At 38.8% G+C, this 25,934-nt stretch overlaps 1 protein-coding gene across 4 annotated transcripts; it reads right to left on the minus strand.

Moving 5' to 3' along the window:
- Positions 1 to 3,417: 3,417 nt before the first annotated feature.
- On the minus strand, positions 3,418 to 25,934 carry brd4 (bromodomain containing 4). 4 transcript variants are annotated; one of them, XM_017306176.1, is made up of 20 exons: positions 25,832 to 25,900; positions 24,928 to 25,011; positions 13,573 to 13,954; positions 12,712 to 12,849; positions 12,480 to 12,615; positions 12,049 to 12,389; positions 11,525 to 11,908; positions 11,301 to 11,429; positions 10,928 to 11,158; positions 10,607 to 10,833; positions 9,490 to 9,821; positions 9,316 to 9,411; positions 8,765 to 9,145; positions 6,544 to 7,338; positions 6,345 to 6,451; positions 6,103 to 6,253; positions 5,872 to 6,002; positions 5,577 to 5,779; positions 4,998 to 5,265; positions 3,418 to 4,892 (listed from the first exon to the last, which is right to left on the minus strand). In XM_017306176.1, the coding sequence occupies exons 2-20, from the start codon at positions 24,951 to 24,953 to the stop codon at positions 4,824 to 4,826; spliced, it is 4,527 nt and encodes a 1,508-aa protein (XP_017161665.1). In that variant the 5' UTR covers positions 24,954 to 25,011; positions 25,832 to 25,900; the 3' UTR covers positions 3,418 to 4,823. The 4 variants fall into 4 exon arrangements, with proteins under 4 accessions (XP_017161665.1, XP_008414263.2, XP_008414262.2 ...); XM_008416041.2 differs by lacking the exon at positions 24,928 to 25,011 and having other exon boundaries at positions 12,483 to 12,615; positions 25,832 to 25,934; XM_008416040.2 differs by lacking the exon at positions 24,928 to 25,011 and having other exon boundaries at positions 25,832 to 25,934.

Genomic DNA, 25,934 nt, shown 5'->3' on the forward strand with positions numbered 1-25,934 from the left:
CAACAGGTAAACGATGTTGCCTCCAAGTACCGCTTAAAAAAACGGACAAACAATGTCCTCCTGCCTCACATAGAGCTTCGGAACACATTGTGTACACACTCTTGAGACTTATATCAATGTTTTTATAACTTTCCAAATTAACCACAAAACATCGGTCTTTAATGAAAAAAAAAGAAAAAAAAATACATATCTKGGTTTGGGCGTTCTGATTGTTTTACCGCTGTAGTTTCAAATTGTGACCACCAGGGGCAGTAAACATTAGCCATTCTAAATAGCCGTAAGCCATGTCCTTCCCGTAAATATTAGTCTTCATGTATGTTTATAGTATCCTTGCCACGTAAGCAAGTAACCACAAGCAACTAAGTAACTGAGTCACTTCGGGTAAAACGACGGTTACTCAAAAAGTGAAATCCCACTAGAAACACAGCCGCTGATTTTTGTTGATGTARTATATCAATATGGCCACAAGAGGGCAACGAAGTCGCAGCTCAGTATAAAGCCAGAGACAGCCTCACTGCAGGCTCACTTCTGGTAAACTACTTGTAAAATAAGACAACCAATRAATTCCTAATCTTGCTACCTTAACTTTTAGGTTTCAAAATAATGTTATTCTTTATATACACATAAAAGTAAATACAATGTTTAGTCAATTAATATCTTAGCATGAGTTTATTGTGTTTTTCCTTTTTTCCKWATTTCAGGCGTRAGTGARCTAATGCCTAATGAAAAATTATTTAGTATGACAACCGAAAATTAACACTTAAATTTGTTTGCAAGCAACCATCATTATAACTGACTCCACACCTCCATAAAAACCCTGCTTCATTGACCCTGGTTCAAGGAGCGGTCGCTATCAGGTTCATAAGMTCGTTACTGAGATTAGTTTAATGACAGTAATAATTTCAGCCAAACACATTTTTTATATAAATGTTAAACTGATTCTTGTATTTTTATTTTTGAAACACATAAAGGAAGTGGTACTTTAGCTTCTTACTAACGCAGGCTTGTCTCTTCATATCTTGTAATTACCCGGAAAAACCACAAGAGGGCAGTTTTGATTGAAAGTGGATTAAGTTGATGTCWGTAATTTTCATAAACATCTGAGGAAATGCTATCTCTAATACTATCTAGCTATTAAAATCAACTAGAGGGGGATATTAATCACAAATTACTTTTTTTTGCCTAAAAATAAATCAGTAAGTGAGAAATAATGGCAAAATAGAAAATGTTTGTAGTTTGCCATAATAACCACTAGATGGCAGCATTTAAATGTCATTTTCAAACGTAAAGTCAGTGGGAAAGACTATAGAGTACTATTTCCGGTATGCACCATCAAAATAAGTTCACGAAACTTGCTTCGTTACAGTATTGACTTACTGAAAATACCCGTATTGTCACTGTAGTGAAATAGCATTGCCTGCATAAGAAACTGGAGGCTTAGTTTCCTGCCTTAATACAGTCTGATTGTGAGGATAGCATTTTATTATTGTTTTAAGATGTGGGAACAGTGGTCGATTAGCCAAAACTGTTATCACAAACCACAAGTCATTAAGATTGATAACATATTTCAACCACAACCTCTTCACGGTAGCGCAAAATGAGCGGATATTCAAAATAACTCAGGAAGTTATAATCCAAGCAAAATCTAACTATGACACATTTACCAAGACAACTAAACACTAAACAGTTACAAAAAGCGTGTTCTATTCAGACTGTATTAAATAAGCTATTCTTTACATAACTATATCTTTGTAAAACAAACGCAATAAATAAATAAATCAGAAGAAAGGGGTGCGAGTTGCAGAGATATAAATAAAAGCCTCTTGAATATAAATATAAAAATACCTCTTGAACTAAAATTTGAAAACTGAGTGTCTGCTAGTGAGATAAACATGAGAAACCAACACAAAGTAGTGAAAGATTGAGGTGGAGAGGAAATGAGGCGCAGTTGACTTTTTTGTAACAAAATTATAAAGATGGTGCGGCTGTGGTGATTTTTCAACAGGCCTTTGCAGAACAACTGCAAAGATAAACTTATTTACAAATAATTTGGAAAATATTGTAAGACTACACTAGACTTTATCTAGGGTTGTCAAAGTAAAGCAGTGTGGCCACACCTTTCTGAGTTTTACTTGTAAAAGCATATGAAATTYATGYATTTACTACGTTGTGTTGCTCCATCACATTACACCGAAATAAAACTCKCATAAGTCTGTGCTTGTAAAAAGACAATATGGTGTTTTAATTTTATAAAGTGCTGCATTTTGGCTTAAACCTACTTGTTGAAACAGCTAAATTAAAATTGACCAGCTCTACAACTGAGAAGCAACATATTTCTTCACCTACAGATCAAGAGTGAGTTGCAACATAAAAAACAGACAATTTCTCAGCTTTATTTTCTATAAAACAGATGAGTTTATTCAATGATCATTACATATGTATTCAGAGACCTCAAGAGACCACTCACATACCAAACAAAACTGAGGAAAATGTTATAACAACCCCCCAAAACAGAACAAATGCAACACAAAAATAAAATACCTGAATAAAGCAAATTCTGGGCTGAGCTGCATTTCAGCACATTCTCTGTAGAACTCATGGCACATTATGTCCAACAGTTATCGTGAGAAGGAAAACAAAAGGATAATATGGAATGAAAGTATTTTTCTTAACACTTTTGAAACAGGTCTAATAATAATAACATTATATATTCATACATGGTGGCCTTGAAATAGAAAAAAAAAGTGAATTAAGCACTAAACCTTTCCAGCTTATCTTTTTAGTCTTCATCAACAGAACGTTTTATCTACATATCGGGGAACATGCCTCTCTGCATCACACAGTGGAAAAAAAAAAAACCTCACACATTCATGCAGTCGCTCAAATTTACACAATCAAACTCACAGACCAGACTGAAAACGCTAATGTGGAAACGCTGAAACACATCTACTAAAATCTGCCGAGAGAACAAAATGAGAAAAGTAGTTGTCAGATGTTTACACTTAAAGATGCTCAGCTAAAACTAAATTTTAAAACCAGAATATTGACAACGGGTAAAATATAAAATGCTGTCTTTACCTCTTTTTTGTCTCTCCTTTTTTTTAAAAACACAAACTCTCCAAAAAAAACAAACAATCTCCCTCCCGTTTTAAATATTAAACCTCCCACTGTGCCACGTTCTAAGTCCCCTCAAAGTGTAATACAAGCCAACAAGAATTGCAATACAATACAGGCACTGGAGAAGAAAAAAAAAACACTTTGAGACAAATAGAGAGGACAACATATGTTCAGATTTTAGCCCAGCTCCAACAATGTCTCCAGGAACAGAATTAGAACTTACATCCACTATTATCAAACAAGAACAAAGATAGAAATCCAAACCATTTTCAACTTTTTTTTCTTTTTCTTGTTATTATGTTTCTGGTTGATCTTTGCTTTTTTTTTTTTTTTAAAACGTTGTCAAGAGTGCCTGTTGTGATTTGGAAGATGACTGAAAGCGGGAGCTTCATCTGGTCCCATTAAATGTTTTTGTTACTAACTTGTTTTAGCTGTTAGCTACAAAAGATGAAATTGTGTCTTCTTCCTTAATTGTATCTTTCTTATGTTAAGCACTGATTTTAGTCACAACAGAATCCTCAAAGGCAACACAAGAGGCTCATCCAATCCAGTAGTGACTGTTGTGAACAGCCGCACATCAATATCTGATAGTAAAACAAATATAACGACACTTGTAGTGAAACCCAACTAAAGCTCAGAAACAACTGGTTCTTTAACTCCTCTGGTAGCTAGTTTTTGTAGTTTTTAAATGACAAATACAAGGTGAAAACTGATCTTTTCTTTGATAAATACTCACTGGAGCTATGATAATGCATATATTCAGTTGTTTTTTTTTGCCCGCTATCTACCTACAATGCTTAGAGAAGTTATTTAGCATAAAAGATATTGAGTTGTTTGGCATAGGTGGTGGAGTGTGTTGGTGCAAGGAGAACCGAGGCGGAAAAGCAGGCAGATCCAAAATAAACAGTTTTTGAAGCATAAGAAAATATTTTTTTACAGTAGATCCTAGATGATGGAAAAAAAAAAAAGTCTGCACGGCTTCTGGATCTTGTCTGTAAATGTTATTGGTTTGTCCATGTGTGCAGGCCATACAACATACTTATCTATTTAGGAAAGAGATGTAAGGCAACTGTACCTTCTCTGCTGAGAAATATACATGATTTACAGTATGGAAGTTGCTCCCACCCCTTCCCCACCAAATATTTAAAAAAAAAAACAAGAAAAAAACAACAGTTCACTAATGACAAAATAAACAACATAAAAGACAAATTTCTTCACGATTTTAGACATCTGGCAGTTTCAAAATACTTCTGCGCAGTTTGTCAGTAATTCAGAGCATTTTCACCATCTCCAGGACTGGGATGTCTTTACTCCTGCAGTATTGTTGTGCCAACACACAGTGAGAGAATCAAGTCTGACAAAGGCAACTGTGCCAAAAAAAAAAAAAAAAGGGGGGGGGGGAAGGAGGCGTCCTTTTTTTTCTCCACAACTAGAGATCAGGCAAGCAATGCTGGATTCCAAGAAAATGACATCCAAAACAATAAGAGTCCCCCTCCATGTGTTCAGCCAACGGGGCCAAAGTGAGCCGCAACCGCTCGTCCAGCCAGCGTTTGTTTTCAGTCTCAACAGGGCTGGTTGTGTATGCATAAAGTCTGCGGAGCGGTCTGCGCTGCATTGTTGCCATGATTTTATTCAAGAGGATGCTTGCGGCATTCATTCACCTTTTTTCTTCTTCTTTTGCAGTTCATTCTGCTGTCCTCTTTTTCTCAAAACAAGTTCTCCTCAAAGATAGCCATTAAGTCACTTTGAAAATTCATATCAATAGTCGCTGCCATCTGTAGAAAGAAAAGAAGAACTCAGCATTTCAAATCAGCATTTCCTTTTTTTTTTTTTTGTTTGTTTTTGCATGTGATGTAGAGAGTAAACGATCGTCGGCTTACCACCTCCCTCCTCCGCCTCTCCTGTTCCCTTCGGCGTGCCAGTTCCCTCTGTTGGTCTAGTGAGTTCTGTGTGGAGGGCTGAGGCGGAGTGGTGGGTTGAGGAGACTGCTGGACGGCAGCCGGCTGGGATTCCTGCTGCACCTGCACCTGCTGCGGCTGCGGTTGTTGTTGAGAAGGGGCTTGGATGTGCTGCGGCTCGAGGCGGCCACGAGACTCCTCGTGCACTCTTCTGGGCGGAGGCTCGATGACGTCTTCTTCATCCCGCCCTCTGTAAGGCGTTCGAACAAAGAATTTGCAATCAACGGATGCATAGAAGATGAATAAATGGCGCCCTTAAACGCACATCTTGTGTGAAGCTGCATGTCTTCTGGGGGACCAAATTTATTCCACATCTTTTAAAATAAGTTTTTAACAGCAAAAATAACGCCACAAGCTATAGGTCTAACAAGCATCAGAATAAACTCTCTTGTTGCATTTATTTTCCTCTAAAATTCTGTCTGAGCGTAATTTATAGATTAGTATTCACATCCACCCAGCAGCTGAATGTAGCAGTCTGCCTCGTGTGTTTTCTTGTTTTACCGTTGTTTGTCCTGCTCTTTACGCAGTCGGTCTTTCTCGGCCTCTGCCTGGGCCTTCAGGGCCTTCTCCCTCTCCTCTTTCTCCCGGGCCGCACGGCGGAACTGCTCGAAGCTGTCACTCGATGACTTCACAGCAGATTGCGTTGTAGACGTTGACTTTTGTGCCAGGCTTGCCCATGAGCCCATATTTTTGAATTTCACGTCCTGAGAACATAAACATGGAGATTTATTAGCAGTGCTGCTCAAGGCAAATATTCAGATTTACAACAAGTCCAGAAACGGAGCCTCTTACCCACCTGTACCTTTTTGGGAGCTACAGGGGTCTTGGGCTCCTGCTTGAATTTCTCCTTTTCCTGCAGGGAGGGAGGTGGCCCGCTGGGCTCAGAGGAACGGATGATGGGCCGTGAACTATCCACAGATTTTAAACCTGCCCAAAACATTCATACGAGCTTTGTCAGCATCTCAGGCCGCACATTATTTCAAGCGTTTTTCCATACAGAGTAAAATAAAAAGTGTGGAGTGCTCACTCTGTTGACTTTGGCCGGTCTGACTGGGCTTGATTTCTGGATGTTTGTGATGCTCTGCTCTCATCGCAGAGTTAAAATGCTCTCCTCTCATCACTGGTGATGGAGGAAGTTTGTCCTCTTTAACCGCAACTTGGCTTCCAGGGGCCCTCTGCTGCATGACGAGAGAATGATTCAAGGTCACTGCTCCTGGCGTTTGCACCCATCTATAGAAAGACTTTGTCTGGTCTCTGTAAACGTCTTACCTTTTTGGGTTGCATGTTGTGAGGTGGGGAGGGGTGAGAAACGGGAGGAAACTGGGGGATTTGTGGGGAATGCATCATGAGAGGAGATGGGTTATCTCTTATGTGGCCTGTCAAGGAAGCAACAGACGTCATAACCAAGCAGTTTTGGCATTTAAAAACAGCTAATAGCTGCTTTTTTGCATCGCTTTCTCACACTTACCGGTATTGTATGGGTCAGGTTTGGATGGCCGAGGGGAGGGCTGCTCCTGCTGCTGCTGGATGATTTGCTGTGCTTTGTTGGAGGGCATCGAGATGTTGTGTTGCGACGCCTGGGACTGACCAGCGAGTCCCGGACCCTGCTGGTAGTTCAGTTGATGCTGCTGCACTTGCTGCTGTTGGTGTTGAGTGTTTTGCAGGTGTCGGGYCTGGTGTAGGGTAATCTGAGGGGGCGGGGCCTGATGTGATGCAGTGGGCTGGGCTTGAGAGGGAACGGAAAGTTGTGGAGGAGGCAGCGAAGTCTGTGCGGAGAGCTGCGACTGTGCCTGCATTGTCGCCGTCTGCAGGAGAGAAGTCTGCCCTAGCTGCTGCAGCTGCAGCTGCTGCCGAACCGGCACCTGGTGCGACTGCATGGACTGCTGCGGCTGACGGGCCGGCTGAAACTGGTGTAGGAATAACTGCACTTGGTTCATCGGTGTAGTCGACCCCGGCTCTTCGTCGTCTTCCAACAGCATCTGGGGAGGCTGGGAAGACAGCAAACCTTGAGGGGTGAGGGTGGGGGGTGACATGGGCCTTTGGTGCAGGGGTTGGTGAGTGTGGAGGATCTGAGGGGGGAGCTGATGCTGTGGTGGGGGGGCCGACTGAGGCTGGAGCTGCGGCTGCTGCTGTAGAGCTGGCTGCTGCTGCTGCTGAGGTGGGGCTGGCTGCTGCTGCTGCTGCTGCTGGGGCGGTTTAGGATGAAGAGGTGCTGCTTTGTGACTCGGCCGCGACGGCTGCTGAGGCATCGAACTGTGTAGAGCTGGGGTTGAACAAAAGATTCATATAATTAACAAGAAGCAAAAAAAAAAAACAAAAAACAAAATCAATTGTTCAAACATCACAGTAAATCATTTATTCATGAATAATTCACTTAAATGTGATTCTGATTTGAAATTATTCTTATCAAAGTGTTTTAATCTGTTTGAATTTTGATGTATTTATGTCTGTAAATCATCCTGAAGAATCCAACTTACCAAAACATAAGAGTTATTGTACAATATATTTTAAAAACTATTAGAATATTTTTTTCTCTATATATATTGTTGAGAAAATGTGTTTTTCCCCTTATAGATTTCATCTGTTTTTGTTTTTATTGTCACATTTTACTAATCATTAAAACTATTTTAATATCAGTCAAAGATAAGCCAAGTACAAAAAAGTGTTTTCAAATCATGATTTTATTCATCAGGGAAAAATAAAATATCCAAATAAGCCTGGTTCTCTGAAAAAGTTATTGCCTCCCTTTTAAAAGTTATAAAGTAACTGCGATAAATCTACTTTTTTCAGAAAGGAAAACTCAATTTCACAAGCCAATGGTCATCATGGAAAAGGTCTGAAAAGGGTTACAAAGCCATTTTGAAAACTTTGGGATGCCAGCAAACTGAAATGAGGCAAAACTGGAGAGAACATACAGGAGTGGAAGAGACCAATCAACCAAAGTTACTCCAAGAGCAACCAGACTATTTAACCAGGACCAAAAACAACCCAGAGCAACATCTGAGGCTGGAGCTTCATGTTCATAAAAAGATTAAACGTACAAAGAAAAGAACACTGTGGTCATAGTGAAAAAAGGAAGAGATTTGGTTATGTTCAGAGGATGATTTGCTCCATCTGACACAGAATGTCTGGAATCTGTGCTGGGTATGTTGAAATCTCAAGACTATGAAGACATTCTGGGAAAAGATGTGCTGCCCAGTGACAGAAAACTTAGTTTTAGCTGCAGCTCATAATCAGGATATTGACCCAAAACACACCAAAAAACACTCAAGAGTGAAACACTGGACTTTTCTGAATGGGCCTTTTGTTTAGCCATGATCTAAATCCCACTGCACATCTGTGGAAGGAGTTGAAACATCTGGAGAAGGAGCCCTTCAAACCTGAGACAACCAGAGCAGTCTGTCCACTGAGAGTGGACCAAAACAATATTATTAAAATAGGAACAATAATTAATGTCTAGTATTTTCTCAAATCTCTTTCTGTCTTCTCGCTCTCAATGCTGTCATAATATTTAAAACATTGACATACATATGTATCTGCACTATTTATCAGATAAATATTACCAGACATGCAGTGCACGTATATTCTTATGTGAACCGGAGATATGCTGGAGATGGCACTCTCACACTTGTAATAACAAAAAAATAAAAAATAAAGCTTAAAATCAAAGTACCTACATGCATCCTTACCTGGAGACGGGAGGACCGGATGCTGATTGAGGAACGGGTGCGTTTCAGGGGACACTGATCCAGCAGAATGAGCATTTATATGCGGAGATGGAGGGGAAGAGTTGCCAGTGTGGTGGGGCAAATGCATGATCGGCTGGTTGAACGGAGGCAGAGGCTCGTAGCTTTCTAGCAAGTGGGACGACTCCAGAGCAGCGACGGGGGGAGGAGGCATAAAGCCTGCAGGCGACGGTTGGTGCTGCTGCTGCTTCATCTGACTGCTGGCCTGAGAGACAACAGCTTGGGACTGAAACCCAGTCTGAGCAGAGCCCGTCTGGACATGGGGATGCATCTTCTTCCCCTCTTTCACAGATTGGCTCTTCTTCTTCGGCAGTTTTATCATTCCTGTGGAAAAAAAACCACAAAGTTTAATCTCTTCTTCTGTTTGACCTGTTTTAGTACTTTCGTTAAACACACATTCTATTAAATGTGCTTTGTAGGGGAAAAAAAAGGGATTTTCTGCAGAAAGGTGTGGTATCGTGGGAACTTGAAAAAGGCAATTGAGCAGAACCCACCTGATCCCTCAGCTTCACTGTCTGAGCTTGAGCCACTGCTTTCAGAAGAAGATATCGTCTTTTTAGAGGGAGCCACTGACTCAACAGTTTTCTCGGCTATAAAAACAACTTTGTGTTAATTTCTTTTGTGGATGCAACACCAAAACATAAATCTATTCACACGCAGCATCTTACGTGGAATCCGTTTCTTTTTCTTGAGGCAGGATGACACATATCTCTCCAGTTCCCGTAGAGTTGAAGGCTTCAGTGTCTCAAAGTCGATCTCAATCTCATCAGGATTCGAGTTTTTGAGCGAGGGCTCTCTCGACTGAATGATATGTACTACACGGCCAAGCTTGTCACCGGGAAGCTTGTTAATGTCCAGGCTTAGCTGCCTCTTCTCTTCGTACGTCATGGGCTTGCATTTCTCCCCTGGGACCGGTGGTCCAGTTGTTCCAAGATCGTCCTCCAGGTTGGGAACGTGCTGCAGACTGGGTGGATGACTATTTTTCAATACCTCCTTTTTGCTATAGGGGGGAAACAAAAAAAAGGAGTTTACCAGAGCGGAAATGTACTTTTCACTAACCTAAAAATGCACATAAATTTTATTTTCTGTTAAAAATAGGCAATGCTTGTTTACCATGTTGAAAACAGCAGAAACTGATGCATAAAGAGGAACAGTTGGACAAACTGAAATTTTGTATAAAACATGACAATGCACCATGACCTAAGCTGCTTGAAGGACGATACAGCTTAATTAATTCATACACAGAAATCAGTAAGTTGAATAAAATGCAATCAAGCATCAGTATGTTATGAGTTTTAATGTGGCTCTATGATGCATTTTTTACAGCTTTGTAAAAAAAATTTAGTGTCTACTGCACTGAACCCCATTGAAACCCTCATGGTTATTCCATCAAATACTGATTTCTGAACTCTTCCTGAGTCTTGTTGTTTCTAAATGAATATTAACTTGTCTTCTTTGCATTATTTAAGATCTGAAAGCTCTACATCTTTTTCGTTATTTTGACCATTTCTCGCTTTCTGCAAATAAATACTAAATTTTTGCTTAGAATTTTGGAGACATGTCAGTAGTTCATAGAATAAAATAACAATGTTCACTTTACTCAAACATAGACCTATAAAAAGTAAAATCAGAGAAATGGATCATTTAAAGTGGTCTCCTAATTTTTTCCAGATCTGTATATATAAGACAATAATAAAAACATGAGATTTATGGCAGAAGGCAAGAGAAGAAAGAAAAATCTAAGTGGACAAAAGTGGATTTGATTTTAAAAATTGATAAACCTACCTGGGTTTCTTCTTAGTAACCACATCTTTGTTATTGTTTGTGGTCTTAGTTTTCTTGGGCAGCTGTGGAATAGGTGGGGGGTCCTGGATCTCATCTACATGGCTTGGAATGCTGCCTTTCTTCTTATGCTTATCTTTTTTCTTCTCTTTCTTCTCCTTCTCTTTTCTCTTTGGTTTGCTGGGTTGTGGTTGCGACAGGGCAGCCAGCTGCTCGTGGACAGCCTTCAGCTGTTTGTGGAAAAATGGAACCATTTTTAAACAAAGTTGCACAAGAACTGAGTAACAGCTCTGCCTTCGTCTGGAGTTTCCTTTGATCACTGACCTGCTCCTGGAGCTCTGCTAACCGCTGAGCTCTTTCCTCTTCGGAGTCATCAGTGGAAGACTCAGACTCAGAGGATGAGTCACTGGAGCTGTCTGAAGATGTGTGAACGTGTGCCAAATGGGGTTGGGGCTTCACCGGGGCAGGATGGTGAAGCGTAGGAGTTTGGGCAGAAACCACTGGTTTGGTCTCAGGTTCGTCTGGCATCTTGGCAAAGCGCATCTCAAACACGTCCTATAAAATCAAATGAACCACATAGGAAATTACCATTTAGCTTGCATACTAAAAAAACAACAGAAATTACAAAATTTTAATCAAGAATGTATTAAAATTATATAATTCCTCCACTCAACGAACACTGATAACCTTTATGTACCTGCAGCTTTCGTGCCATGGATACTACTTCGTGGTCTGGTGGGTTATATTTGTAGCAGTTGGAAAACATTAACCTTACATCAGCAGCAAACTCCTGGGGATCTCGGTATTGCTTTGTTTCCAATTTGGCCTAGCAAAATATATCAAGGATTTTACTTGGCATGTCACAAAATGCACTCGTCATATTTTGGATTTTTTTTTTCTTATAGTCATGCATTTACAAACCTTGATGGTAGTGAGGTCCATTGGATGTTTGATGATGTCGTGATAGTCGTGTAGTCCCAGTGCATCCACGTCAACGGGTTTATAAAACGGCCAGGCGTAAGCAGCGTGTTTCTTGGATAGCATGTCCCTAACTAGACCAGCGCAGTAACCTAGCTGATCCTGTGGTTTGGGGCTAAGACCTCCACTTGGTCCACTCAGACCGGTTACCATGCCTATGTGATGCTGAGAGTCCGGAGCCTCCTTCTTTAACAGTTTCGGTGGTCGGCTACTCTCTCTTCTGGGTAACGTCTTCCCAGATTTAGATTCTGCAGGTGAAGACTCACTCAGCTGGTCATTTGCTGTTGGTGTTGTAGTGTCCGCTTTTCTTTTTTGGCTCTTTTTTTGCTGATGGGGGGGGGGGGGGAGAAGAGAAGATCAGATACTCAGACTTCAAAATCCAAATATTTATGGCACTCTCTAAACAAACATTTGTCACAAATGTGCTAAGCAAAGCAAATGCATTTCTCTTCATTCCTCAAACTTACTTTGGTCATAGTTATAGGGCTCTGCAGCATAGGGGCAGTGTTCTGAATCGGTACTGGGGGGAGAGAGGTCTGAGTGGGGAGAGGCACAGAAGTCATGATAGGAACTTGAGGAACACAGTCTGGCTGAACCATGGTGTATGGTGCTCCGAGCTGTGGTGCAAGGCTGGGTAACGTCTGGGGCACAAGGGAGGGCAGAGTCTGGATTGAAGGATGTGGAGGTAGCACAGATGGGGCCTGCATTGGTCCTAGAGACTGCGGAGCCACTGGAAGGTTTGACAGGCCACGCGTTTGTGGAGTCGTGGATGACGAATCAATGATGGAGCCTGGTTTCAAGTTTAAACCTTGGTGACAGAACAAGGCGCTTGAATTGTTATTCTGTTTCGTAGAAGATTGCTCATTAGGAGCAAAGTATAAGCAAGCAAATCACATACCACCTTCTCTCCGGCCTCGGCCACGTCCCTTTCCTGTCATGACCGGGATCTCTATTTCTTCTTGAGGCATCTCTGCAACTTTTTGAAGGAAAGCCTTCTCTAGAGCTTCAGCCATTAAAACTATGTCATCGCCAGGCTGTTGAACAGGAAAAACATCCTCAGCAAAAGTGGAAATACATCAGAAACATTTGTATTTCATAGCAATCATGGCTCTTGTGTGCAACTATCTTACCTTGTTGTATATATAGCAGTTGGTAAACATCGTGTTGAAGTCCTGAATACATTCTTGGGCATTCCAGTAGTAGCTATTCTCAAGTCTTTTTTTGATTGTTCCCATGTCCATAGGAATTTTAATTATAGAGTAGTAATCCTAGAAAAAATGTTGAATAATGTGAGAACATCAATTTTTTAAGTTGCAACATTATGTAATTGATATGCTAAAGCTATTATAACATTTCCACTAAAACTTGTAGGACCTACATGTTACAAACTAAACTGTCTTAATGTATTTATGAATTACTTATTTTGGTTTTTTACACATAATCTAGGGGAGCATATATAAGTTATAGTAACATAAATTTCCCAAGCAGAGCACTGACCAACACCAGTCCTTGAATTACTGAACTCTGTGCCACTAAGCAGCATTAGAAGCTCCTATATTTATGAGTGAACATGATTAGCTCATGACCAGATTCTCACACTTCCTGAAAGATGATGGTAATCTCCGAAATAAACAAATGACATATTACATAATCAACAAACGCAGTTTGAATTGGATATGAACCCGCGTGTCTTTTTAAATGCCTTGAGATTCCTTGTTGTGAATTGGGATTGTATTCCTTGAAAGTCTTAAGGAAGATTAATATTTCAATCACTACTATAATTTTGCTTACAGAAACAGTGCACAGATGTTCTTAAATGGGACAATAAAAGCACTAGCTAATTCCCTTAAGTTGCACAAATATAATGCATTTTTTTCTGACATAAATCTTGCTAATAATCCCCTAATGGAAGATTTTAAGCAATCTAATGATGAAGAGTTGTTTCTTTACTCGTTATGGTTATGCAACAAAAAAGAGCAGGTTGTACTCACAGGCAGGTTAAGTTTAATGGCATCCACTGGTGAATGAAAAGGCCAGGCATACTGGTGCTTCCATAGGGATTTTACCACAACTTTTAGTAGGTACTGCAGCTGGTTGGTCTGGCGCTTCGGCCTGTTAGGACTGAAGAACTCTGGGGCAGGGGGATTGCCTGTTTGCTGAGCCTGCCCCTGGCTGCTGCCTGACATCTGCGCAGTATCCAGGCCGTCTCCCATTCTGACAGGGTAAGGCGTGGGCTCAGGTCCCGGAACGGGAGCTGGAGCGAGAGTAGGGGCAGGGGTAGTGGTGCTGGCAGAACACCAGTTCAGTCTTGGCCCCGGCACAGACTCCACTGACAGAGTACCACTGATCCCATTGCACTCCTCACTGGAATCTCTGGAAAAAAATAAAGCATTGAACAGTCATTAATATGTTGCAGCCATCAAAACACTCAAAGATATAGCACAGACTTCAATAAATCATTTTTTCCTAAATTAAACAAAGGACAACTGATACAATTGAGACAAAGAGGTTTTACACTGCCAGCAACAGAGTTATAAGAGACAGTCAATAACAGATATGTACCTAAAGGTGTATCAAATATAAAGACCACAACTCTTGCCTAAAACTTTGATTAATTCTGTAAAGCGAGTAAAGCTGATTTTTTTTCCTTTCGTTATTTTATCCATGTAAAGAAGCAAACTGATAAAAAATACCTGTTTTCACAGAAAACCTTTAGCACAATTTGATGAAATTATAGATATGATCAGGAAATTTGGGTCAAAACAATCACAGGCTAACATCTTTAAGAAACTGTCTTTGTTCCTGTTATCTTGGAAAGTACTGATGAATTGCTTTACTTCTTATTATCCTTTCAATTTATGATGTTCTTCACATGATTCAATCAGCTGATACATCCCAACCTGATAGTGGGGTGTGTATATGTGCGTGTGTGTGGGTTGAAATCACAGAGCACATAAGATGTAATGGTAAAATGGGATTACAGAACGAATGTGGCTTACAGATTTTAATTGTAGTTGTCAAGAGATTCCTCTCACTTGACCAACTAATAAGATAAATCAAATATGTACATTCAAACTACACTAGCTAATCCACTGGCATAGTGTAACAACACAACTAAAACTGATCAGTCAAGAGGTTCACTTCCTCATGCTTGCGGTCTTATGTTTTTCTCAAACCTAAAAAAAGCAGTTGACCTTTGACCGGGGCATAGATCACTGTTGGCTACTGTGGAATGTTTTCTGAGGAAACAGGAAGGTGGCTTTGGTTGTACGGTGGGGGGTGAAGACCTCACACCGGGAAATCTGGTTTTACATGTCTCTTCAGAGTACATGCCTAACTTGAAAGGAGGCAACGACTGTCGTCTGTGAAAACAAACGATTAATCGTCCATGTGAAGATGTAAGGTTTAAATTCAAGCAAAACTGTAGATCTGCAGATTTCACTAGAAGCCAGCACTAAGAGTCACAAAGATGGCCTGTGTTTTATCTAAAAGCAGAGAAATTAATAATTAATTGGGCAATGGTAACAAAACACCACTCTGCTTATTCACGCTGATATCCACACTTTTTGTCAGTTAACAACCTATTGATTTTACTGAGGCTTTCATTCCTTGCTTTATTTGCATTGGAATATATTTTTAGCTTTTAGAATAGAGACCAAAAGTGAAACGCAAAATTTGCAAATTTTTTCTAATAAAAAACAGCAGAAATGCACAATATATCTGCATCAACATTAGTATTGGCTGACGTTAGTCATTTGGTCCAATAACTAAAACTGGGCTGATATTAACAAACAACATTTAGTTTCTTCCTGCTGCCATTTGTGTTTATGGAAGATAGAGAAGAGGATGTAGTCGTCATGTGACAATTAGTGATGCAGTGCAGGATTGCAGGTAGTTAAACTAAGACAGAGAAACGTCGTCAACAGTGTGGTTGTTTTTTACACTGTGTCTAAAGGGTAGGAAAATATATACAACATCAGTAAATATCAGCCAAAAGAGCAAAAATATTGGATATTGATAACAAAATTTTAATATTGGTACAGCCCTATATAATTTGGAAGAACAATGGCAGAACTGTTCAAAACACACCATAAGATGTAGAGGTAAGAATCCTAAGGCATTTCAAGTCAGAAGGTTAATGTGATCATAAATTGATTACTGATTTAGCATATTGGTCCCCAAGACACACATCTAAGCCTTCTCCACACTCAATCTCGGAACTTACGTAAAGAACCAGATACTTACTTTAACAAATAACAGGGTAATAAATGTCGTACAAACATAAAATATCAGAATATATTAAAAAAATATATGCACCACCAGCTCTGAAAACAAAACTGCTTATGAACCTACAACAATCAGGTCTGTCTTTCCTTGTTAAATACCTTAATAATTGATTATATTGATTGATAAAAGTAAGAAATATAATTGATACCTCCTTCCTCCTTGTTGGATTATTTGTTGGTTTATTTTAACCAGATCTGTGCTAAAATTTTGAACAGTAAAACATTATCTGAGGTGAAACTGTAGTTGTTTAGTGTATTGGCTCTACCTAGCGACAGTTTTAAAGTGCTAAATTTATGAAAAATCTCTGGTTCTGTTCTCTGACATTTTTTCTAGAACACCTACTGTCTGTTTGCTGAGCTCAAAAGGGTTCCATGAATTTTAATGTCTTCGAGCTTCTGCTTCTAAACCAAGATTATTTTTGTGTCTCTAAAATCACATCAGACATCTGCAGGTTACTGCTGAGTATACAGGAGCACTTGGTTTGGACAGACTTTAGAAACTACTCAGGAATTAGTTATTATTAAAAAAAAACATGACTCATGCTTTCTCTATGATCGTTTCAAGGAATTTGTAGGCACATGCTGTTCTAAAACAGGGTTAATAGTTGGAGACAACATAAATAATATTGAGACATTCCCTTTAATGAATCTATTTTATGTTTTAAAGCAATAATATATAAATCACAGTTTCTCAAAATATGACCTTAGAGATGAAGAGAAAATCGGTGAATCTCTCCCAACTTTTTCCAAATAAGGCACAACCTGTAAAATGCTATAAACACTCAGGGTTTCAAACACTAAAACAAAGGAAGACAGAACCTCATGTTAGTCCAATCATCATTTAAGTTTGAACAGAGACAGCCAAATGGACAGAACAGTTCACTTTAGTGGTACGTTATTCTCCACAGATTCACAATACAAATGCCAAAACTAGCAACACGGCTATATTTCAACACATCATTAAGATTTGTTTTATAATTATGTATAATTTCAACTGCTTCTTATTTTTTATTTCATACAAGATTTTGCTTAAGAGGGCAGAAAAAGCATAAAGCATAACCTACTTAGATGGCATAAAGCATTAATCTAAGGAAGGGGTGGGCAATCCTGGTCCTCGAGGGCCGGTGTCCTGCAACTCTTAGATGTCTCCCTGGTCCAACACACTTGAATCCAACAGCTGAATCACCTCCTAAGTGCACTCAAGTTCTCCAGAGTCCTGCTAATGACCTAATTATTTGACTCAGAGACACTAAAAGTTGTGTTGCAGGAGACCGGCCCTCGAGGCCTAGAGTTGCCCGCCCCTGATCTAAGGGATGGGCACAGAATCAATGAGAAAGAAATGTGATGTTAGTCACAAGCCAACTGATGACCATCTTTTTTACTCAAAGCCATAAAAGGAAAGAGTGGTATAAAGAGAGGAAATGTAAAGAAATAACTCATCTATATTTGTACACACCAGGGATGCAAACAGGGAATCAACTGACAATTAAGTGTTGCTTAATGATTTATTAGATTAAAATTCCTTTGGAACTAATTATTCTAATGCAAACAACCATGCAGTATTTCAGACTTCTCAAACCCAAATAATAGATGTGCTACAAAGGTGAGGATGCAATGACAGAAAAAAGAGTGGGTGAGGGCATAAAGTAGAAAACATTTTAACATGATGGAAAAAGACATAGTGAAAGTAAGCATGGTTGATTTTGAGGGTTAATGCACTTCATGGAACAAAGTTTTAAAACTCCTTCAAGGACCACCGTAACCACCTGCTTAGAGCAGCTAAAATAAGAAGGTATGGTTCAGCACGTTATAAAAATGATCCCTTATCAATTAATCGATTGATCTTATCGATCGACTAACAACTCTAGCTCAAATGAATCGATTACTTGCATCCCTAGTGCCTACTCATTATTTTTCACAATTACTCTTTGACTTTATCTGACATTTAATACATTATGTACTGTCAAAAAATGAAAATCAAACCTACAACCTTCCGATCACACGGCGACTACTCTACCTACAGAGCCACAGTCGCCTCATACTACAAGACGTGACAAGCAGTTAGATTGACAACAGACAGAAAATGTTAATTGGCCCAGTTTTCATTAAATGAACGAAGGACGGACCTTACAAACTCCAAATAACAACTCAACCACCAGAGTGGACCGGCGGGCATGGCGTCTGCTATCTACGATCTGTTGAGTGTGGCGGAATGTAACCATAGGCAGCACCAGAAACACACAAGTTAACTTTTGGAGCAGAATGACTGCCATTTTGCAGCCCTGCAAGCAGCACATCTCTTGGAAGAACGAATACAAAATAAAGAAACGAGAAACAGTGCAGGTCTGGTCAGTGTTTTGTCAAAGCTATAATTTTTCACTGGCTGGTGTAAAACACCAGAACAACCTTACATGAGTTTGCCTATGTGCATGTTATTATTTGACTGCGTGCCGCTTTTCAATAAAGTCTGTGTACATATCATTTGACTGCATAACCTAAATCCAAAGGTTGCACATGTTGAAAACATTAAGCACTACAATGTAAATAGATCTGCATGTATAGTTAATCGCAACAGTTTTCATTAAGCTTCAGTCAGCAAAACATTTCTAGAAGACAAAGTGAAATATCAAGATTTATTTGAGTCAGCCATGATAACATCCAGATGGAGGATGGAAATGTAACATAATTTTAAGCTTTATTTTAATTAGTTGACACTGTTTGTCTTTAAGACAAAACAAATATCTGGGTTTGTTTGAGCCCATCTAAACCACAACCTCAAGTTCTCTGTTGCTGAGTGTTGCTGCAAACGGCAATCATCCAATTGGAGCAACAGCCAAAGCTCACGGCCTGGCCATTTTTCCACGTCTCTGCCCATATTTACTCCCAAAATATTAGCGAGCAGACTGCAGTGGAGACACTCCCAGCTTGGCTAGAAGTGATCCAGATATTAAGAACCAGGGTTGAGGACCCTGGTCCACCAGTTACTATGGGAAGAAGACTGAAAGGTAGCTACTTTTGGCATCACTGAGGTGTTTAAAGTTGACAGTGAGCACAAAGGGTGGAAGATGCTGTAAGGAAATAAACTTAATTTTCTTCAGAGGCAAGTTGACAGCTTCCTTCAGGTTGAAAAACAGGAATCTGAGCCAGGTGTCACAATTATCTACCGTATAGGGTATAATTATTATAATTGTAAAACTGTAATATGAGATGGTAAAGATAGTTCAAAATGTGAACAGTCATTATGTCTTTTTAAAGAAAAAAAATTAAATCATGTTATCTAATACGTTCATCTCTGCATCACATACAATTTGAGGTCATCTCTGATTCTAATATAAAAAATTCATGGTGGATCTCAACGGATGGGCTGCAAAAGGCTTTTATTACAAAAAAAAACCCTGTAATTTTTTTTTGTAATAAAGCAGATATGCTGGAACTCAGCTTGATTTTATCTGTATAAATACAGTCTCATAACCAGACGATTTTACGACTACTTATTTCTCATTTTACCATTAAAAATTGTACCAAGACAATTAAATGCTCCATTTGCCAAGACATAAAAAAGTATTTTGTTGTTACTCACTTTTAATAAGTAAATAAGAATAACCTAATGTCTGTCTTGCTATTTAGGAGTTTTAATAAATTAGTGACCGGAAATCAGCCACGAAATATTTTATATGTGCGTTTACTTGTATGATTCCACTTAATAGTTTTGGCTGAAAATATCTTTTTCTGTTACTTTACGTCACGATCAAACTGCGCGTGAATGCAATTATTTTCCCCTATGCCATGTTTCACACAAATATGATTTTATCTAACATTAGGTTTTTCATTAGTGTAAAGTTACAAACTTAAAAGAAATTCACCTTGTGTTGGCTACAAGTATTTACTAAATGCGTCAATCCATGAGGTCACACACCAACTCAAATAGGCAAACTATGAGTCATGAAACTAACAGGAAGAGACAAGAATCATGCTCGCTCTTTATAGTTAAACATCCAGCTGTTTAGGATAAGCAAGTTAGACCATTCCAAGAAGCAGGAGATATTTCTAATACTAATATGCACATGACCATGCTTTAAACCAACGCACCACCACCCAGGTTTTAGCTTTTGGCTTAAAGTTTTGATGATGCTGTTCTCAACACAACACTGAAGATCTACTTCAAATTGGACCAGTTTTTTTAAGTACATTAAAATAAAACAAAACAAAAAAAACCCCACCCTGTACTAACTCTATATTTTATCTTCTCTTGTTATTCAATTGTTTCATTAGTAAATAAATGATGACTATTAAATATCTTAAAAGTTTGTTGGTGAGAGTCACCACAAAACATTACCTTTTCACAGAGACTGAATGTGCAATTTTTTCCAGAAGGGCATCCAGTTGTTGAAAATCCAGCAAATCATTCGACTTGGAGTGCATCTTGTAATCCATTTATCAATTCCACCAAACAGAAACAGAAACCAAAAAAGCCACAGATKAATTGGAAAGAAGTTACTTTTTCTTTTTGGCTATTCCAAAACCATTCATTCCTCTGGCTCAGTGATTTGTTCTAAAATCCCACAAGACATGGTGAGTAATCCTGAACGTAGACCAGGAAGAGTTTAAGAGTGGTTGTTCCAGGAAAGAAGCCAGTCTGGAAAAAGTATGTCCAGGCAGGAAGGAGAGGCTGTTGGGAACCTACAGCCAGCAGGCTCTGTTAGCTGTGTGAACCGGTCCTCTCTCTACCCCATCCCCCTCTCAGCAGTACAACAGCCCAGTTGCCACAGGCTCTTCGCTCCATTGTGTGTCCTCTCTGGGGCCTCCCCAAAAAAGTGAAAACAAGCAACAAGCAAGAGGTGTAAAGACGATAGGACCAGAGAGTCCCGATAAGATCCTGGGTTCGCACTTTATCCCTTTACCTCTCGTTCACCCTCTCTCTCGCACTGCTAGACCAGCATGCAGTTACTCAACAGTAAAAATGGCTCTACCGCTTCCTCATTCAGCAAGCCTCTGCCCACACAGCCCTCCCTCTCTCCTACGTGCTTGCTCATTCCACCCCTCCCCTCTGTCCCCATCAATAGCTTGAGTTTCCTCCTCTCTCTCATTCTGTGAGTTACACCTTCAACACCCCACCCCCTTCTTGTCTTTTTCTCTGTCCATTTCATTAAGCCCCACCCCCAGACACGCTTCGCTTCAAATGATATTGTTTATAACTTCCACTTCCAAATTAAGGACGCCCTTTTCTGCACTCCAACCTTTCGATATCAACCATTCATATTTTGTCTGAGTTATTCCAATGTAAAATATCAATTTATAATAACTACAGAAAAAAAACAAAGTTCAATCTGTAATAATCATTAGTGATAAGGTATGCTGTGCAGTTATAGATCTGAATTTCACATCTGCAACAAAAGGTATTTTATTTTTTTAAACCACTTTGAACCACTGAGAAAAGTAGAAAAGTAAAAAAAGAAAAACAACACAAATAAGACCTATGCTCTTTTATAGATCTTTTATTTAAGAGAGCAATCAATGTCAGCTCTTACATTATTTATTATATCCATTCTCAGCTCCTATATACAAGTTTTGTAATTTCATTAGTTGTAGCATATTCTAGTCTATTACATTATTAATAGCTCTTGCTGAAATAAAATATGTACCATGCGTTTTTCTTCCAACAATTAATATCACTTCTGGAGCAAAACAAAAGGGCATATACTATTTATTACACAAATCAACTAGCCAGTTCTTGAAATCAAACATTATATTTGAGTGGCTTTGACCATTGACTGACATGTAAAACAATGAAAAAAAACAAACAAAAAAAAAAACACATTTTCTTTCCCATTGATCAAAACTAAAGACATTTTTATTAAAGCACAAGGCAAATTGCATGTTCTCAGATACACATTGCTTTACATAAAAGCAATGTGGTAAGAACCCCCTTGAAAACGAGATTCTACATCTCAGGGGTTACCATCGAAGTAAATTAACAAAAAATAAATAAATAAAACAACAGACAGAAGGGGAACATTACAGGATTTGTGGAGTTTATTTGAACATATTGCTTTGCATAATGGGAATAACTATGCATCTTTTCTGTATTTCCTGCAGCACAGCAATTTTTGATTTACTCTGATTTCTCATGTCGATGTGAAACCATTGACATGAGCTCAAAAATAAAATAAGAGCACCTGCAATGCAGAATTGGGAAAACTCATAAAAATACTTCTTTCCGAACTCGAGTATCAATTCAAGTTTGTGATCAAGGTATTTTTAAATAATCAGTATTAAAATCACCTAAAGTATCAGCCTCAAGCTTTCTGAAAGGACTGAGGCAACGTGTGGGTCCAAGTCAACGGTGGTAGACTGCCCTACCACCTCTACCACCAGACTTAGCAGGTTTTCTGGAGTAAACCCTGGGCTTCATAAAGATGTAATGTAGAACTGGTAGATGTACTAGTGAGAGATGCTGAACTCATTAACTTGTGGATAAGGTCAGCAGTTTGTTCAGTTAAAATGCCAGAAGACTAAAACCTCTCTTTGCCCAGAAATTTTGCAAAGGATTTTTACTGTATTTTGTATTTCTATTTTATTTTTCTGGTGTATTTAATCAGTTTTTGTCAAACTAACAAGTGGGGATTGATGTTACTTCAATCATAGCCATCTTCGTGGTGAGTGAATCAAATACTGAATTAACAAAAAACTACAACGCAAGAGCGAAACTAAAAGAAAGTAGTGCGGTATCAGTCAGCATCCAATCTATACAACTGAGTAGAAGATTATTCTCTACTGTCTGGAGGAATTTCTACAGTTATTGAACTTCATGGTATGGTAAGATATAGTAGATATTTTAAAATCTTAAGAATAAACTCAGCTTTTTTATGTAGTCCCTGAAAATCATGCTATTCTGAAAATCCAGCTTTAAACGGATGCAAATTTATCTGGAAAGCAAAAACTCCCATGTTGATATAAAGTTGTTTTTAATAAAATCATATCTTTAAAATGCACTCACAACACTCCGTACAACATAAATGCAATCAAATAATTTTAGCAATTCATGCTTGACTTTTTAGATAAATCAATGTATTTGAGAACCTTTAGCAATCCACAACTTCCTACATTCACAGAAATAATTTCACATTTTAAAACAACGGGATCTGTGACAAAGAAGCTAAATCTGGACCTAGGCTCACTTGTCCTGACACCAAGTAATGATAATGGAAAAGGAGGTTTAAAAATATTCAAAGTCAAAGGGTTGAACAAAAGAGAAGAATGTTTACAAGAGTACACAGAAATCTGAGCAATCAGGAGTTACTGGAGAAAAAATGGTCAAAGACACCTTCTATGTGCATGCTGCAACGCTGTAAAACATAATAGAGGTATTTGTTGGTTCCACACAGTATTAACATAAGGGGTGCTAATGATCTTAAGTGAAAAATAAATCTTAATGTGTGATATTTTCCACTCATTGATAAACTGTGTTTGAGCAAAAGAATGGCTTTTCCTTAATTTTTTTTTATAGTGAAGTTATCATACTGCAATAAAAGATGGCCTTATTGAACCCACTTTAAGGCTTTTTCACATCTTTTCAATCAGTGAACTTGACAGCAGAAAGTACAGTAAAGATTTCAGAAGATAGAGAAATCAAAACCAAAATATTCAAGAAAATTTGCAGCTGATTTTGTCACAACTGCTGAAACTCTTTCACACTCTTTACACTGCAGTGGCTCCATTGTCAAAATAATAGAGATAGCTGAACAATATAGAAAAAATGTCATAGCATCAAATTAAACTAGGGTATATTTAAGGGATGAAACATTTTCTCAGTTTTAGTACAAAGTAAGTTGTCTGCTCATCTTTTGATTTGCCAATAACAAGGTCAAAAGTCACAAGGGATAGGCACTGAATTTGAATAATATATAGCCACAAAGATACACAATTACTGCAAGAAATGTAGTGGACAATGAAACCTTCTTCAGATTTTAAACAAAATCTGAATATGCATTAAGATAAACTGATATTGTGATAAATTCTGTGATGACAATGTTTTCATCTTTTCGCCATTTTCCTTCATCACATCTTACCACTTCTGGTGTGCTTTAACAACATGGCAACTAAAAATATACATTGAGTGTGTGCATTGAGTGCATTGACAGTTTCTCTACCAGCCCAGATACATTATTGGCAGGCAGAATTTGTAAGGATGGCACTTGAAAATATAACATGTTTTCAGCAACCACAATAAAAATAGTCTTTTGCAATTGTGATATTGCAGACATTGATGTTGCTGACAATACAATCTCAAAATTAATTTACATTTAGATTCAAACCTCTGTGATAAACAGGGTCTATTCTATCGACAATAATAGTCAGCATGAGGCTTGCAAATACTATCAGTGGCAGAGTTCAAAAGAAAAAATAAAGGGCAAAGGGACTGTATACTGCATATAAACAATACAGTTCAATAGAGAACCTAAATAACATTTTATGTAATAAACTAATATAATTCAGTCATTAATTTTGAGGGATAATAAAAATAACACAGAAAAAGATTATGTCACGGTAACAAATAAATGAAATAAGAGGCTACAAATACAGGGCATGAAAAAAAACAAAAAACAATTGATTAAAAGGAAAGCAAAAGCTACTTAACATTCTACCAACTTGCTTTCTTTGTGGAATTGATCAAGCTTGTATTTACAGTTCTAAAATGTGAATTCTTAATTTTATCAATAAAAATCTGATGCAGTTAATGTGACTAATAACTTGGTGCAAAACTTGGTCTAAGCTGTCTAAAGCACTGATTGCTTAGGAACTGCTCCCTGTCTTAATTCATGCACTGAGTAACAACTTCCATACCTGACTGATAACTTCATGACTCAACTATGGCTTTACAACATTCAAATAGCAATACGAGCCTCAGTACCACATAATACAAAAGAGTAAAGTTTACAGTAAGCATAATGGTAAAGTCTTCAACAACTTCTGTAGCTTGTACCTTCAGGCAAGAAATGAGGTTTGTACTGGCATGTGATTGTAGGTGAGCTACTGGCTATTATAAAATCGTATACTTACACATGTTGGTATGTCAACTGTACCATCCATTATCTTTACAAAAACAGAAACACTCGTTTCAGGTTAGAAAATCATGTAGATCTCCTGCGGGAGGAAAACGAAAGCTATAACTGGCCACAACAAGACTAGTCTTAAAGCCAATAAGGAAAACCTAATTCCTATTCCTTTGTGTTTGTCTCAGTAATTTTAATACTATGACCAAAATCACAAGTGTTTAAGATGCTGGAAATCATTAGACTGAGTCAAAGCGATAAATTATAAGATAATAACTGCTACCAAGCGACCACCGTCGAAGAGCCAGGTCCCAAATGTTAGGCCATAGGGCATAGACTACTGCTCGGGTTTCGTAATAGACACCAATGCCATCCACAGTGAAACAGAAAAACAACGATAGCATCCGCGTTTAATACCTAGGCGTTCAACATTTGAGACAAATAAATAGCGTCTTAGCTAACTGAACAATTAGATGTATTCTTAGCCAACGGGTTCGTCTGAGTGTGCGCCACCATCACCGTGACGGCGTCACCGTCTCCCATAACACAAGACAGTCGATGGGAAAACAAGCGTTAGGCTGCTCTAGACAGTACTCGCACAGACATTCGTTGGGCGAATTGAAGAGTAATTGTCACTATCCGTGGGTGAAACAGGCAATAGGTGTCAGGCAGATGAACGTTTTAGGTGCGGTTATTGTGTCTTTTGATAGACAACTGCAAAACTAGCTTTAGCTAGCAAGCTAGCTACTCAGAACAGGCCGCCGAGCAAGAGAACGGTATCTGTGGGCGCCGGGCATCTTTACTACCGGCGAGGCATTGACATCACTATTACCGCATCTCTTGCCCTCTATTTGCTCGAATTCCTGAAGCATAATGACTGGCAAAACAGTGTTGTAAACAACGGCATTTACCTGTGTTTCTCAGGTTGCCAGGGCGCGCGGGATCTTTCTCTCCGAGGATCCTGAACACCTCTCGTTATGGATGACGTCACACGTAAAAGTCCTTGCTTAAGGA

Source organism: Poecilia reticulata, linkage group LG8 (assembly GCF_000633615.1).
Source record: "Poecilia reticulata strain Guanapo linkage group LG8, Guppy_female_1.0+MT, whole genome shotgun sequence".
NCBI classification, from domain to species: domain Eukaryota; kingdom Metazoa; phylum Chordata; class Actinopteri; order Cyprinodontiformes; family Poeciliidae; genus Poecilia; species Poecilia reticulata.